The following is a 17,395-nucleotide window of genomic DNA, read 5'->3' as shown; positions in this document are numbered from 1 at the left end:
TAGTTCACTCTTTCTGACAAAATCCTTCTTAGATGGACAAAACCGTGTGCACTGCAGGGGGGCAGCTGTAAAATGTGCAGAGAGAATTAGATTTGGGTGAGTTATTTTGTTTTTGTGCAGGGTAAACACTGGCTGCTTTATTTTAACACTGCAAGATAGATCTCACTTTGAAGTAAAACCCCACCCAAATCTAATTCTCTCTGCACAAGTAACATCTGCCCCACCTGCAGTGCACATGGTTTTGTCCATCTAAGAAGGATTTTGTCAGAAGGAGTGAACTAGAATAACCCCCAATGTGACCAAATAGCGGGTGTGCATATCTTAATATTTTAGCAGGCTAAATATATCAATTTTTAAAGCAAACCAGAATTAAAATAGAGACTTGCAAATATGCTACAAAGAGCTTGGAGGTGCATCTCCTACATGCCTCATATACAGCAGCATGTGCAGTGCACAATTGTTTCTCTCCTTGGATGTAAAACACATCCTTTACACACCGTACAGAGTTCCCATGTTAGGTGTGGGTGTAGTGAACAGGGATCACAGCTCCTCCTATTCCTATACCATGAATAGGGAGTCCTGCTAGTCTTTATACCACGCTTGGGTAGCATATTATTCTGCGATTACACCGTTTCCTAGCCCCCTCCTTTGCAAACTCTTCCTATGAGATGCAAAATTGAAGTGCTCGTTTAAGCTGCAGCTATAACACTGGAGAGGCGGCAGAAGAATAGCTGGCTGTGTCTCTGTGAATGGATATCTGTGACAAGCCTGTCTCCAATCACTGAGTAACCAGATAGTCTTTACGGCTGTAATTCAGGAGTCTGCTGCTGCTACTGCATTGAAGAAACTGCAAGCATCCTTTTCTTCCTGAGGACACAGAAGACTATGGTGTCACCTGTCCACCTATCTTTCCAGGAAAACAATGGGACTGAAATGCGAATGAGCTGTGGAGAGAAACGTCAGTGCCTTATGCAGTACTGAGCCAGTGCAGTGATGCTTTTTAACAATGAGATCTCACCTCTGAACAGTTGTTCTCCCTCTCTCTTATTTTGCATTATTTGCAGATAGCTATTCACTGACATTCCTGGGCGTGTGTTTTCTGTCTGGAGATCGGATATATGCTGCGGGGACACCTGTGTGGAGAGGAGGTGGTACATCAGATGATGGATGTACTGAGCTGATTGCAGACCGGCAGTGTGGTTGATCAGGCAGAATACTCTGCAGCCCGGGCTATCTTTGCAAGCTGCTCACTCAGGGGACCCATGAGCAGAGGAGCCACCCTCCAGCGCAGGACTACCTACCACATCTCTTTGACCCTAGTCAAACTAGAGGCTGTGGGAGAGGAAAAAAAGGGAGAAAGCACTGAGGTTTTCCGGAAACATGACACCCCTTCTCTTGGCAGTACTCCTGGACTGGCCCATTGCCTTTCACTGGATAGGGAATTTCCAGATGTCTGGGCTTGGGGAGGGCCCACTCCTGGTTCCGGGGTGAGTGGAGGGAAAGGAAAGCCCATCACTGAAGCAAGTACACCAGCGATTCACAATAGTGCAGGGGCAGTTCTTGCATCAAAGGGGATCCAGGATGGAAACAGTGCGCCTCTACCAGTTTCCACCAAAACCAATCAATCTAGATTTGAAACTACAGCCCCAGATAAAGATCCTCCTGTACCTATTAGTACAACCCTCCCACCTGGGGACAGAGACACTGGATTATCCAGCTTTTCACCTCTGGCAGCAGGTACTACACGCACAAGCATTGCTACTTCTTCAATTGTGGGACCAGGAGAGACCAGGACATGTACCAATGGAACTACAGATCGGCCAGGGGGATCTTCTGAAACATCTAGAACTGAAGGCCCTTTGGTAGCAACAGTAGACAGATTCAAAGTTACTGCCGTATCAACTGCAGAAAATGGGTCATCGACAACTTTAGCTCAGTCAATGGGAGTGACTGGAAAGTCAAGTCCTGTATCCCCAAAACAGGTTGGGGATAATATTGTGGAACCAAGTACTCCATTACCAGCACCACCTTTGAAAGATACAGAAGCAGCAAATACTGCAACCCAAAGACAGGAAATTAGGAGCTCGGAAACACCCAGCAATGCAGCTTCAGTACAAGGAGAAAAACACACAGGTACATCCAGTACTGGAGGATCCTCACTGCAGAACACAAAAAGTTCAGGTTCCTCAGTGCCAACAACAGGAATGAAGGCAACTAGAACAACTAGTGCCCCAATACCATTTAGTCAAAGAGATTTTCCTTTTGGTGGAGTGCGGGTAATTAGAGGATCCCTCATTAGGCGACCAGCATTGGATACTGACGTTTCCAGAGACTTAATATGCAGCCCTGTCATCCCAGTACCTGGTGCCAAAATTACAGAAGGTGTTAGTCCTCAAGCACCAGTGACTGAATCTAGACTCTCCCGGCGAAGTTTGAAAGCAACAAAGGTACCAGCTGTATCTTCTGATTCACCAACACACACAAGTGCAGCACCAATTTCTGGAGAGAAGCCTAACAAAGCATTTGAGCAATCTGACAAACAATGTATAGCACCTTCTAGCGTTCCTCATGTTACTGTTCCCCCAATTAGCGCTGCTCGTACTGCAGCAGCCTTGTTTTCTGCATCTCGGTCTGGAGGAGCCCCAGTGATTGCCGCCAAACCTAGTGAGGCCAAAATAATCGCTGCCAGAAGTGCAGCAAGAGGAAACCGAGCATCAACTGCCGGAGTATCAACTGAAGACACTTCAGGTAACAAAGCACCGCCATCTACAGCAGCGACATCAAGTGAAAAAACAAAGACTGCAGATACTGGCACATACCCTGGAGCAAAACCACCTGTCAGTGCATCCAAAACTCTGACTTCTGTGACACCACCACTTTCAGCGATAAGAACCTCAAGCATAGTCAGCAAGCCTGTAACTTCATCTACAGACACTGCCACAGCTGTCACTCCTCGGACTAAAGCTTCAGCTGGCATAAAAGTACCAGTAACAGGCATGGGAACATATCCAGGAGCCAGAGCACCATTTTCGGGGACTGCTAAATCTCCCGGGGCCAAAGGTACAAGTGATAGGCCAGTTACTTTGATAGAAAAGCCAACTATTGACCCCTGTGACTTTGCATCCCCCATTCAAAAGATGCCCGAACCTTCTCTTTTGCTATCTCTTTCTCCATGTGCGGATATCTCTCTTCCAGGTGAGGAGGGCGAAGAGCACACACTAGACATTGATGAACTTGGAAAGAGTAAGAGACATGAAAGACTTTTTCATAGGCAGGATGCTATGTGGATCAGTACCAGTGTCACCTCAGATTATTTCCTGCAAAATTCTCCAAGCCGGCTTAGCAACAGCCCTCGACAGATGTCAAGCCCTACCTTCTTTACTGGACCACGATACTCTTTCAGCTCTCCTGCCAGCCCATTGCTCCCGGTACCTTGCCAGCCAGGAACCCCATATCGTGAAGCACCAGTGACTGTTTCGCTTTCAGTGAGTCCAGACAAGGTGGGTGAGTCACAGAAGATTGTCTCCCAAATAGATACCAAGACCAAAGCTCCATTTTCTTCTACATTAAGTGCCACAGGATTACCTGGACCCGTTGAACAAGGGAAAGTAGCTCCTGTCCTTCTAACACCATGTAAGGAAAAAGGTAGTCGAATGCTTAAACTAAGTAAGGCCTCTAAGAGTCAAGTGGAAAAACCTGAGCACCGTGAAAAAAGTCTGAGCCAGAAGAGTGGCTCCAACCGACTGTCGTGGCCTGAGAATGAGGGTGGTAAAAGTCGCTCAAAGTCCTCAACTAAGAGCAGCCCTAGAGCTGAGACACCAAAAATGACTGGGGGAGGACGAAGCCTATTGTCTCCTTCCTCTTGTGATCCAAAAGCTTTTAGAAAGGGGAAAAGCAAAACTGTTGACAACAGTGACTTAGATCCACCAGCGGAAGAGTTTAAGAAAGGGCGGGAAGGAACATCTCCTACTGGGGACAAGACCAGGGCTTCAGCAGCTAGGGACAGGAAAATGCTAAAGTTCATCAGTGGTATCTTCACCAAGGCCTCCATTGCTTCCTCCGTCTCGCCAAGTGGATTAAGCCCTGGAGATGAGCGAGATTTTGCACAAAGTAAGTGACAGATATCTATACACAGATATATACATATGTTTAAAAAAGATTGCTCTAAAGAACCATACTGTATTTTAAATCTGTTGTAAAGTGTAATTGTTAAACAGATTAAAAACCTAACGGTAATTATAATTTAAACCATGAGTATACAGAAATGTAGTGTTTAACAATGCATTGCTGCACTTCCTGCCTGCTTTACTGCACATTAGATGTTAGTGACGGCTATTGCGTCAGCTTTGTTAGTGATCAGACTGCAGATCATTTTTATCTGCCCAGAGTTTGAACTTGTTGAACATTATTTGTTCAAAGATCTATTTAAACTATTAGTGACAGGGCTACTTTTGTTATTTCTGTATTTCTTTTTAATCTCTTACTAGTTTAACATTATTATCTCAGCATTGCCACAGAAGTATTTCCAATGAATAATTCCATATGTTTAATGGATGTTATAGTAAATATATTCTAAAAATTGAGACATAAACTGATTTCCCTGTTTGCGGAATTTATGTTTTATATGAGCAATTAGTCCAAAAATGTAAATGTTCACTTTCAGTGTAACCCATGAAGGTAAAATACTACAGGCCTGATTGAGAGATGCACTGTACACTACCGCTCAGTGTGCACAGCAGTTGTGCAAAAATATGCTAATATATCAGTGCCTAACAGTTGTACTGTGACTCCCGCCTGCATCCTTGCATACCCCAGCGGCTGTGAATAAGGATGCAGAATCGGACGCAGAGCAGCTGATTATCGAAGTTCTGAGTAGCACTATGGAAGACAGCATGGCCACAGGAAGTAAGGTTCCAGAGCCATTTCAGCTGTCTATGGGATTGCCTGAAACACGCCCCCCAAATGGTCATGATAAATCTGCGTCACATGATGCACGCGTCTCCGATAAATGCTCACCTGGTATTGTGTGCATTTCTCAGCCAGGCCATATGTTGGGTGGTAATCTTAAATTCCATTGCAGTTCTGTTACATAGTATCCCACCACTAGCACTAGAGAGCTGCAGTGCGTACTACATTTTAGGACATGGTCCTTTTCTTATCTCATTTGTATCAAAAGGCTGATACTAAGTTACTGTGGCATCATTGGCACAGTTCCACGTATGAGTCAACAAGGCCATGCTTTGTATTCTCCATATGAAGCCGGTTAAGCTGTCAGCCCCCTCTCTATTATGTCTACCTGCTGCACAGTGATAGGGGTCAATTCTATTATTTGTGATGAATTCGCTGATGCAAATCATTGCGGCAGAGGCCACACCTTATGTCGGCCGTAATTTATGTAAAAGTGTTTGTTCCTCCATTGGACAGCAATATTGAGGGAATTTGTGCTGTAGGGTGTGGAATCTAGTGCATCTACTGTAAATGCAGCGGCCACGGCACCTTGCGCAATTCACAATAGGATTGACCCCATAGTTTGGTGGATAGATTTAGCGAAGTATAAACAGGGTTGCCAAGGGAATCGGGGTCTAATTATTAGCCCTCTGGTTTTATAGGGTTACAGGAGTGCTGGGACGGAATAATAACATCTCCTTCAAAGCATGATACCCTGTTCCCCTACAGTGCTGTGTACCATCAGAATGGATGCCGAAATAGGATGTAGCCATATCCCCTTCAGTGACTCCCACAATGTCCAGGCCCAGTCATTGTTACGGTGACCCTGGGTGTAACCATTCCAATATTTAATTCAGAGCAGTAATAAACAATTTTTATCATTCACCAATGGTAACTTGTGGCTATATATCCCCTTTAACCTTTTGAGTGCCAACATCTCTGTGATAGATGTTCAAAATATCCGCCAAAAAGGCCAGCATCGCTCACGTTTGTTATATAAATTCAAATAACAAAAATGTTAATAAAAAGATTACATTTCCTATATAAGGTCAATATCACAGGTAATTTTGATGAATAAAAAATGTTTGCTTGGCAATTTTCACAGGCTACAGTATTTTGACAAATTCACTTGGCACGCAAAGGGTTAAGCAAAACTCCTTTCTTAGTTATCATTTTAGCAGTGGTACTGAAACATCACTTCTTATTATTTAAGCATATTATGTAATCACTTATTAACGTGATATCATGGACACTGAAGATCTGTGACAGATACGAGACAGATGCTTGAAATGATTTCCTGTTAATATGCTGTAGAACAACCTACTAAATTATTTAAATAAACACCCTTTAAAATGAATATTAAGTACGGATATGGTAAATGTAAGCATACACTGGGGATATTGCATAAATACTGTATACTATATAGAGCAGGGAAAAGATCATACACATAGCCATTGAAATCAGATGCTGAATAGGTTACAACTTTTTGGTAAGATATCTCCAGTTTGGTTTTGCAGTGTAAATGATTGCCGCTTTAATAAAACTGGAGATTTCTTACCAAATCTCTCATCTTCTGAATCTCTCATCCTATTAAATTTCCCCCTATATAATCTCATATATAAACAAATAGTACACATGCACAGACAGACTGGCAAAGCTTTACTGTGTCCATAATACTCAACTTTGTGATGATTTAAAAAATAACTGCACCTTTCATCACCTTAAGCTAAGGACAATACTGTATATAAGAGATTTCTATAAGGGCCGCTTTCTAAATACATAAGATGTTGCATTATGTCCTGCTGCAAGCAAGCTTAGAGAACGTATCTTGAAGGGTTTGTCTTTGTTCTTAAGCTTTGTTGAACACCATCCGTGTGTTTAAGGGCCTAATTATTTTTCCACAGCACTTTCTGAGTTGTGACTGCTTCATATTTTGCGATAGCTGTTAAATAAAGAGGCCTAGTTTATGATAACAGAAACTCACCTCTCAGTTCAGTCTTGCATAATTAGCAACTGTGAATTTTACAAGTCTGACAAGTTATTAGTTTGTCAAGCAAGTGTGCTACAATTGTAATTATAATTTGGCCACTGGGGGCAATGTTCCACCAGTATTTACAGCACATACTGTACAGTATGTACTTAAGCCTTGTTTAACTAGTACACCTGCACCCTATGGTGATACGTGCAAGAGATAGAGAACTTCCTTCGGGAAAAATAATATTATTGAACCCATTTTTTTACCAACTTTTGGAAAATAAGAGACCAAAACAAAAACTTCTATATAACTAATACTAATAGTATATATAATAGTATATATACATTTAAATAGATTGTCTACACTTACGGTGCCCATACAATATTGCATACAATCCTTCGATGTCGACTGAATCGGTGCGATAAATCGCATAAATGTATGAACATCGAATGTGTCGCACGAGGCGATGCACGGCCATGCTGGTCGAATCTCGCATCTCAAGATATTATGTGCTGCACTTAAAATTTATTGCATCGCATGTGCAATTGCATGTGGATTTTAAACACATACAATTTATTGCAATGTCAGTTTATATACCCCCAGGTTGTGGGGGATCGGCGGCGAGGAGGCAGGGACCTGGGGGCAGCTCCGTCAGAATGGGGCGCGCGGTCGTCTCATGCGCACGCGCCCCCTTACGACGGGTGATTCTAATGCAAGCCCCTGCAAGCATGACAGGTGCTCCATCTGAAGGTGTGCCGAGCTCAGGGTCTTCCTGGACCTGGCAGGCTATTCTGATACAAAGCCTGAGTAGGTTTTGGGGCAGCACGGATGGTGTAATGGTTAGCATTACTGCCTCACAGCACTGAGGTCATGGGTTCCATTCCCACCATGACCCTAACTGTGTGGAGTTTGTATATTCTCCCCGTACATGCGTGGGTTTACTCCAGGTACTCCGGTTTCCTCCCACATTCCAAAAATATACTGGTAGGCTAATTAGCTTCCAACAAAAAAAAATAAGTAACCCTAGAATGTCTGTGTGTGTGTACATGTGGTAGGAACATAGATTGTAAGCTCCACTGGGGCAGGGACTGATGTGAATGTTCAACTATACTCTGTAAATCGCTGCAGAATATGTGTGCGCTATATAAGAAACAGTTAATAAATAAATAAATAATAAATAAATAGTAGGTTTTGGCTGAGACTGGCCGAGTGCTGGGACAATGTTCGGATCCAGCACTCGGATCACAGATGCTGGCAGGAAGCATTTGTCTCCTACAGACACCTCTTGCAGCTTTAAAAATTTTGGTGACACTGTATTGCAGGGATGGGGAACCTTTGACCCTCCAGCTGTTGGTGAATCCCAGCATGCACTGTTATAGTTTTGCTATTTGGCCATGCTGAAACTGTAGCAAAGCATTCTGGGATGTGTAGTTCAACAACAGCTGGAAGGCCAAAGGTCCGCCGTTGCTGCTGTATTGTATAGTACAGTATTGTATTGCATTGTATTGTATTGTGGCAATATAATACCAACCACATTCAGAATCAGGAGTTGTTCATAAGAATAAGAATTTAGAAAATCTGCAATTGCATAACATTTCAGATTCTGTAATGATTTTAATATGTTCCACTTTTGTTCTCTCTTTTATTTATTTGTACAAAGACCACTAACAGCTGTTGCATGATCAGTCTGCCTGCACATATGCACACATTATACAGTTTGTGTGTCAACACTCATTTTAGAAATGTAATGAACAACACAAGCAGTGTACTGAACTATTGATGTCTTTGTGAGAACTTTCAGTCAATAAGAGCGAGGCTTCCTAGAAAAGGGTTGTGACCTGTCGGAAATCGGGTTACTGTGCGTAGGTCAGTTTTGCAATTGAGAATATTGTGACATATGAATAAAGTGAAGGTGATCTTAGGGCCTGATTTATGCCCCTTTCAGACCGCACTATTTACCCGGTATTTTGCAGTATTTTTACTGTTTTAAAGCAGTAATTTGTGCAGTCTGAAAGGTGCAGAGCGAATTTACCGGTTATATTGAACTGCTATTTCTAAGCGGTAATAAAGCAGGGTCCTACCCGTTTCAGACCCTTTTTTATTCATCCACTGTTTTCTATGGGTTAAAACGGGTTCAGTGTTGTGAAGGGACAAAAACTGCATTGAAATACCGTTTAAAGACATGCAGTGTGAAAGGGGTATTAGCTGGCAGACCCATTTTTAGAAATGTTTTAAAATACCTGGTCAAAGCCAGTTTTGCGGTCTGAAAGCAGCCTTAGATGCGCACTCTAAACAGCATTCTTTCACTTCCTGAATCCCACATTACCTCAGAAGCTGTCAAAATGAATTACTTATGTTCTTGGGATCTCTAGCAATATATTTGTATAATGTGATCGGTGCGCTTTACCTAGAACGGCGCCCGCGATTAGCATCGCGGGAGTCGGGGGTAAAAAATCGCGGGCATCGCGGGTACATAAAAAACGAGCCCGAAGCGTGGCGAGCGCAGCGTGCCCCGCGAGGGGACACGGATACCTTCACAGGTAAACGCGTCCCTTCGCGGGCTTCACAGGTGTCCGCGTTGCCATGGACACCTGGGAAGCCCGCAAGGGGATGCGTATAACTGTGAAGGTATCCGTGTCCCCTCGCGGGGCTCGCTGCGCTCGCCACGCTTCGGGCTCGGAGGCTCGCTGCGCTCGCCACACTATTCTATTCTCAACTCCACGCCGACGTGGATAGTGGGGGTATGAAAAGGTCGGCGGACGCGTACCGCCGCCCCTCGCGGGCTCGCTGCGCTCGCCACGCTTCGGGTTGACGTTGATCGTGGGGTGGCGTTAACAATTGTGGGGGCCATTTCAGACTTCACGGTGACTATTTGGGCTCTGTGGCCCATTTAACATTGTTTCCTATGTAAAAATCGCGGGCATTGAGGCATTGAACACTAAAATCGCGTCCAATCTCACTTTTAACATTGATCCCTATGGGAAATCGCGGGCATCGCGGGCATCGCATCGCACCCGTTTTTTAGTGCATTCGATGGTCGCGATGGGCGCCGTTCTAGGTAAAGAGTACCATGTGATCTAAAGCTAAATAATATAACAGGATGAGTATCTGTCTATGATTTTTATTGGAGCCATGTTGGTGTAAAATAATGGGCATCATTCTAAAGGTCTAAATCCAGCTCTAATCAGAGCAAATATGCTGCAGCATTCTCTACCTGCCACTCAGCCTAAAGCCAGAAAGTTCATGCTGTCAGCATTCTGATTGCTGGAGCTATTTGCCAATCAGAGTGCTGACAACAATTCATTGTACGAAAGCATGTAGAGAGACAGCGCGGAACCGCAGGAGAGGCAAGTTAGGCATTGCTTTGCCATGGGCTGTCTTAACAATATTGTAGACCCTGGGCAAATGCAATATGTGCGCCTGCTGCAGTCCTGCGCTGTCTCTCTACATGGTTTCTTACAATGAACTGCTGTCAGAACTGTGAATGGTGGACAGCTCCAGCCATCCACTAGTCTTGGGCCTATTTCTCTTCTCTACATCATTGATGCAGCCAAACTATGCTCAGCCGCTCTGCAGCATCTAATATAAGATGCTGGGAGGAGGCGGCTACATGGCGTAGCAAGCCATGTTTAGCCATGACTGTTTTCCATTTCCTGCCATCCTGGCTCGTGACTGGCACTATTTTCAAACAGCGGCCATTCTATTGGGTAAGTTTGAATCCTATTGGGTGCAAGCTTGTCCCCCTTACCCTTTAGGTTATAGGAAAGAGAAAACATTAAGGGCATTATTGAGAACAGCACATAGTGCATGATGCCATGGTCAGATGGAGAATCTGCACCTGCCATAGGATTGCTGCAAGTTCCAATGACGGTACCTAATGATGCACCAAACAGCATTGCTAAATGCATAGATGCTGAAACAGGCCTCTCAGTCCTTGCACATTCAGCTGAGCCTGTACACAAGGGAAAGAATTAGTATACAATATAAGGCTAACGCTGCTCCACATCTCTATGGGAATTCTAGATGGTGCCAGACGGGGCAATTCAAGTGTTTCTAGATGGTGCCAGACTGGGCAATTCAAGTGTTGCTCCATTCATGAGCACACAGCCACCATATTCCTGGTCTGTTAATTTGATGGGCTGGTAACTAGTATTAAATATTAAAGTAGTATTGGGAGAAAATAAAACAATATAGAGATAAGATAAAGTTCGTTTAACTTATAGTTATGTGGTCTCCTTGAAACCTACTGCGGGGTATTACTATCTGAATCACATAAACAATGAAATTGGGAGCTTAGAAAATGTACGTACTGTCAGAACAAGATGCATAAGAGCGCATGAGCCAACTTCTGGCATTGCACAAAGCTGTGTAATATCGCCAAGGTCATCATTCGCTTCTGTTGCTTGTTTGCAGCTCATAGTATTCATGCCAGGCTGCAATTAACAAGGATGTGATATAAAAGCAGGGTATTAGACAGATTGGTTTAAAACATAAAAATAATGCAGATTGGACGTCCATGTTCTCTCAGGCTCTCTTCTTTTAAACATGTTTTGACATAATGTTGTATGTCACAAAATTACTTAATTTCTGCTTAATTCTAATGAAAAATGATTTAGGTAATGACAGCATGTTTAATGATCAGAGTTAAGGATATTGGAGTTTATATTAAATTGTGTCTTGTGAGGCTCATGCAGGATAACCCTTCCCTCCTTCCTATTAGCATCTACCTTCAAGACATTCCCCCTACCCTATTTCTTATTTTGCTTGGGGACCATTTGCATGTACGCACACCAAGAAGGGGGTATGGCCACACCGAATGGGAATGGCCTTGTTACATGGCCTTGATTGTGGAACCAGAGGGTGTCAGTTTCTTCAGCCATGAAATTTCCCCCTTGTGTGTCAAGCTATCAAATATCTTCCCCTTAAGTGTGTCTCCAGCCAACAAGTCTTCCCCACCGTATGTCTCCAGCCATCAAGTATTCTCCCCCTTATGTCAAACCAATCCCCAACCTAGAGTAGCCATCAGAAATTGTTTCTCCTGGGACTTACAAAATAGATAAGTCCCCCTCCCAGAGTGAAATAGACTGGAGCCTCCACACCACCCGGTACATGTGCCTTAGCACAGCTGGGACGGCAGAGTTAGTAATGTGCAAACCACCCCAGTGTCGCTCCAGCCACATCCCTTTTATCTCCCCAACCAGCACTCCTTGTCTCCCCAATTAGCACCTCTTGCCTTTCTAGCCAGTCCCCCTTTGTCTCACCATCCAGCCCCTTTCTGCCTCCCTCTTCTGTTTCTAAAACCAGCCCCCCTTCTGTCTGGCTAGTCCCCCCTTCTATCTATATCATCAGTCCACCCTTCTGCCTCACTTCCCAAATCTGGAGTCAGCACAGCAGAACTTAGTTGTCCAGCTTGCTCAGGTGGCCATAGGCTTTTCCAGATGCCCCCTAGGCATGCGCCTATGTTACCTATGCCTAGGGCTGGATCTGGTGCTGTTCCAAAAAGTCTCCCCTTTCACCTGTGTGCCCCACCGTCCTTTTTGCACAACATCTTTGTTTTTTTGTTTTATTGCATTTTTTCCATATACCATATCCACAAAACCCTTCTCCATATTGCAGTTAGATATGTCCTCATACACTGATGCTCAAGATGCGGCATATAGTCTTGCGACATATGCCATATAGAATCTACAGTAGGTATATGAGGACACTTTTGTACATTTAGATCCCTCCCACTAGCATATCAATGCAGGGTAATGTGCAGGACCACCAACAGGGGGGACTGCCAGGACTCCAGGACCAGACAGGAAACTAGGACTTTATCAAGTATAATTTGTCATAAACAAAGTTCGCATTTCCCTTGAAGCAATGCAGAGATAGAGTAGCGCGCCCATTGCTGCAGACACCGGAGATCCTACTAAGCATGCCAGGGATATGGAGAAGGAAGGTGGCCCTGCCTATTTTGCCAGTCAGTCCTGGGTCCCACAAATTCTGATGGTAGCTGATAGGACAGTATAATGAGGAGAGAAATGAGCCGTGCTGACAGGTAGATTGGTTCTTGTTGGATGCAACTAAAAGGGCCCTTAAGAAGTTCAGGGACACTCCCTTCCCTCATAGAAATAGGAAATCTAGTGCAAGCCATTTAGATATAAATCATATATTGTTAGCATTATATTATTCATTCAAAATGTAATCATAAAGTTCATATAGTTCATAAAGTTCATAAAGTTCATATAGGACATTTAATCACCTAAGAGCAATTTTGGGTAATCAGCGATCCATGCTGAATTAGGCCAGTGTTTGAGTCCTAATGTAGTTACTGTGTGACAAGAGCAGTAGTGTAGCTAGGTGCCATGGCGCCCGGAGCAAGGACATGTTTCGCGCCCCCCCCCCCCCCCCCCACACACAATTTGTTGTAGGTGAGGCTCCTGCGCAGTGAAAAAAGGGGACAGCCCAACATTATACCACACACTGTAATGCCCATTGCACATTTTAGCAATCTTTGTAATACCAATTACACATAAAGCCACATGCCATAATGCCAATTACACAAAAGGCCACACATGATGCCCATTGCATACTATATAACACACCGCAATGCCCATCACATATTATATAACACACCGTAATGCCCATCACATACTATATAACACACCGTAATGCCCATTACATACTATTTAACAAACCGTAATGCCCATTACACATTTAATACATAAGTGCCACTTACCTACATGCTCGATGCCAGGGGCTTCATGCTCGATGCCAAGGGGGACTGAAATTGCTCGTTGCCAAGGGGGACTGAAATTGCTTGCAGGGAGGGAAGGTGGGAGTAATAGTGTGGAGCAGGGAGGGTGGGAGTGATAGTGCAGAGCAGGGAGGGAGGGTGGGATTGATAGTGCGGAGCAGGGAGGGAGGGAGGAAGTAGTAGTGTGGAGTAAGGGTGGGAGGAGTAATGTGGAACGGGGAGGGAGGGTGAGAGTAGTAGTGTGGAGCCACCCCAGCTGTCAGGGGCAGTGTGTGGTCGGTACCCCCCCCCCAACCGGTAAAGCAGTGGTGCAATCCGCGCACCCCCTGTCCTCTGTCGCCGGGCCTGCCTGCTCCCGGCTGTGTCTGGGAGACATGCACGGTGCTGCTATTTAAAATTCACATCTCCCGCTGGACCGCGCTAGCCAATAGGCGCTCTCGGTCCATCAACCAATTTTAAATAGCACCAGGTCTCCCCCAGGGGAGCCGGGAGCTGGCGGGGAAGACAGAGTGGGCAGACGAGCGTGCAGGCGAGCTGGCAGTGCCGGCACGATTCCGGCGACCTGATAGCTTCCAGCGCCCGGAGCTTGTGCTCTAACGGCTCCGCCCTCGCTACGCCTCTGGACAAGAGTCAAGATACTGATGACTGATGAGCACCTGTGCCTTGTCCTTGTGTGAATGAGCATCAGGTGTCATCAGTATAACCTAATTAGGATAATTATGTAAATAATATGTTAATGTTGTCACAATGTGTCCTAACACCTTCTGTAATTTGATTTCTCATACATGTTTGCTATATAAATTTGCTATATTTGAATGCACCGAGATAACATGTATCAACATAGGGACTTTTGCCAATGTGTCAATACAATATCAGTAACAAACAATAACTACAGTATTTACATGTATATTACTATTTGTATTAAATATTCTTTTGTTTTCCAACTTTCTTCCATACATTAATAACATATCATCTCTACATATCTTGACCACAACTGGACTTCAATATACTCCTTCATTCTCATCGCTCTGGCTCTTTGCAAACAAATCATGTCTCCTAGTATGTAGAGTACAGTATTTCCTTATATCTCACTTTAATTGTAGTATGTGTGTCTTTATAAATTCTTATGTTGCCTCTCACTATGCCATGAAAATACCTGTGGGACAAGCTAATTCCCCACCACCACATAATTCTAGACCAGGTTAATCTGATACAGTGAGACACAATATTTAATATATAATGAATCCAGATTGTCCCAGATGTTGTAAGTAGCTTCAGGGCAACAATTGTTGAGATTACTGTAGAACCTTGTCTCAGTTGCAGAAGACACAGGGGGTTATTCTAGTTCACTCGGAAAGGTACAATCACTCTCTAGTGGACAAAACCATGTGCACCGCAGGTGGGGCTGATGTAATATGTGCAGAGAGAGTTACATTTGGGTGTTTTAATGTTTCTGTGCAGTGTAAATACTGCAGGGGCGGATTGGCCATTATATTTACCGGGAACTTTCCCGGGAGGCCGCTGCTACTGAGGCCGAATTAGGCAGCAGGGGCAGCACTGAGAACAAATGTACAGCTGAGCTGAGCCAGCGTTACAGGCAGGCGGCCAGCAGCTCACCTCAGGCTTAGCCGCCCGCTGAACAGTAGGCGGCGTCAATGGCAGCAGGCTCAGCCCAGTGAAGTCCCTGTGCGGCCTCTGCTCCGAGACGGTCCGACTGTCACTGCTAGTGGCTGCAGTGCAGTTAGACATAGTGGCCCGGCCCCGCCTCCTCTCGCCTGCTGTTCTCCTGAGAGCCTGAGCTAGCTAGTCTACTCACAGTGTGTGACGCCAATTGTCCCGCCTCCTCCTCTGCCCCGCCCATCGCCATTGCCAGTGATCAATTAAATAAAAATATGAGTCCAGTCCCGCCGGGTTCCCGATCAGCGGCCGCCGCACCTGATGCACTAATATTGTCTGTGGCTTTGCTTCCTCCCGCCCGCTGTTCTCTGGGACTCAGAGAACAGCAGGCAGGAGGAGGCGAGGCCACAGACAATATTAGTGCACTCAGGTGCGGCGGCGGCCGCTGATCGGGGACCCGACAGGACTGGAGTCACTGGACTCATATTTTTATTTTATAATCAGGACAGGATCACAGGGTGGAATAGATTTTATATTTTAAACAAGAGAGGACAGAGGGCGGGAGGAGGCGGGGCCGCTTAACAGGGCAGGCCAGGCACTAGGTACTGTTCGCCGGGCTTGGGAGTGGGAGGAGGCGGGCTTGGGAGTGGGAGGAGGCGGGGCAGCGGAGGCTATCTCCTCGGTGGAGTGGGCCGGTGGTCAGTCACTCTGCTGTCTGCTCTGCCTGAGCATACTGGCAGTTTCTGGACCTGCGGCTGCAATCATAGTAGACTGACACCATCAGCAGCCGCAGGCACTTCACCATACAGGATACATCCACACAGTGTGATTAGGCTGCCTATGCACGGCAGCTTGGCTGTACCACTACCACAGACTGCTGGAAACTGTGTGGACCTTTGCTTCAGGGCTACGGAAGCCCTGCAGGTCCACTGACATTACTAATCTGTGATAAGGCTGCGCTGCTACACATAGGCAGCCTTTTCACACTGTGGATGGAGACTGCTTGTGTGTCACAGCTCTGCTGGGCTGAACTTAAGGGGGCCAGCAGCAGCACAGTGAAAGCAAGGAGTGACTCAGAACACCCCCCCCCCCCTCCGGATTAGCTTCCTGCCCGTGCCCGAGCTCATCAGGAAGCCCCGCCCCAACTCTCTTCCATTCTTCCTGGTCCCTGCTTCCTGAATCCCCCCAGCACCGCACAGGAGGGAGAAGGCTGCCTGACATCAACAGGAGAGAGAAGGCTGCACCTGACATCAACAGCAGATCAGAGCATAACACAAAGCATAACGCAAAGGTACTCCCTGACTCCTGCAGTCTATCTCTCACCTGTTGCTGTCTCTTTCAATATATCCCCTGCTGTCTGTCACTATTTCCTCTACTGTCTCTCTCACAATCTCCCCTGCAGCCTCTCTCTCCCCTGCGTTTGCTATCTCTCTCCCCTGCGTTTGCTATCTCTCTCCCCTGTGTTCACTCTTACTATATTCCCTGCCCTCTCTATAGCTCTCTCCCCTGCCCTCTCAATATCTCGCTCTCCCGCTGTTCTCGCTCTCCCGTGCACTTTCTCTAATGGAATGGAACCAAGCACGGCACTGCAAAAACAGTTTTATTGCCTCAACGTTTTGGGGTATCGCACGCCGTCGTCAGGAGGAAAGGTGCCTTTCCCCCTGACGACGCCAACAGTTATATATATATATAATTGACATTTAGTGATGTTATTTAGGCGGTCTATGGAACTGCGGTATTTATTGACTGCATACGGGTGATTAGGTCATACGGTTTAACACATGTCTAAATTAAAGTTATAAAATAATAACTATTAAAGTTATAGTGTGCCCATTGTATGTTTCTATGATCACCCGCAATAGACGGTCATTTGCTGTTATTTTTAATATATTATGTGTACATGTGTAGCTAGGCAACAACCCAACGAGCCCTGCCCGGGTTCCGACAGGCGGGTGATGAATGCTTCCGTCTGTGGTTGGTGGAGCATGAATCAACCCGGCGGGTGGAAGTATTAATCCGGGTGCTGCACGCCACGATAAGAGGCGGGCCGGGCCCACTGTGTGTTTCTGGGTGGCGGCGTTAGGACACACGGTATGGAGCAGGTCAGCTCGTTT

The 17,395-nt window shown here is 45.5% G+C and overlaps 1 protein-coding gene across 2 annotated transcripts in view; it reads left to right on the top strand.

Moving 5' to 3' along the window:
* The first annotated feature begins 554 nt into the window (after positions 1 to 554).
* Positions 555 to 17,395, top strand: part of AGAP2 (ArfGAP with GTPase domain, ankyrin repeat and PH domain 2) — a 217,482-nt gene continuing 200,641 nt past the window's right edge. For both annotated transcript variants that reach the window (XR_014469772.1, XM_083169414.1), the window contains exon 1: positions 555 to 4,110. Coding sequence is in view for 1 of the 2 variants with exons in the window: in XM_083169414.1 (XP_083025540.1) it covers positions 1,263 to 4,110 (2,848 nt within the window). In the remaining variant the exon portion in view is untranslated. The remainder of the gene's footprint in view (positions 4,111 to 17,395) is intronic.

This window comes from Crinia signifera, chromosome 2, assembly GCF_055691185.1.
Source record: "Crinia signifera chromosome 2, ASM5569118v1, whole genome shotgun sequence".
NCBI classification, from domain to species: Eukaryota; Metazoa; Chordata; class Amphibia; order Anura; family Myobatrachidae; genus Crinia; species Crinia signifera.
Note: the sequence above shows the minus strand (reverse complement) of the source record. Positions and strands in the feature narration are given on the sequence as shown.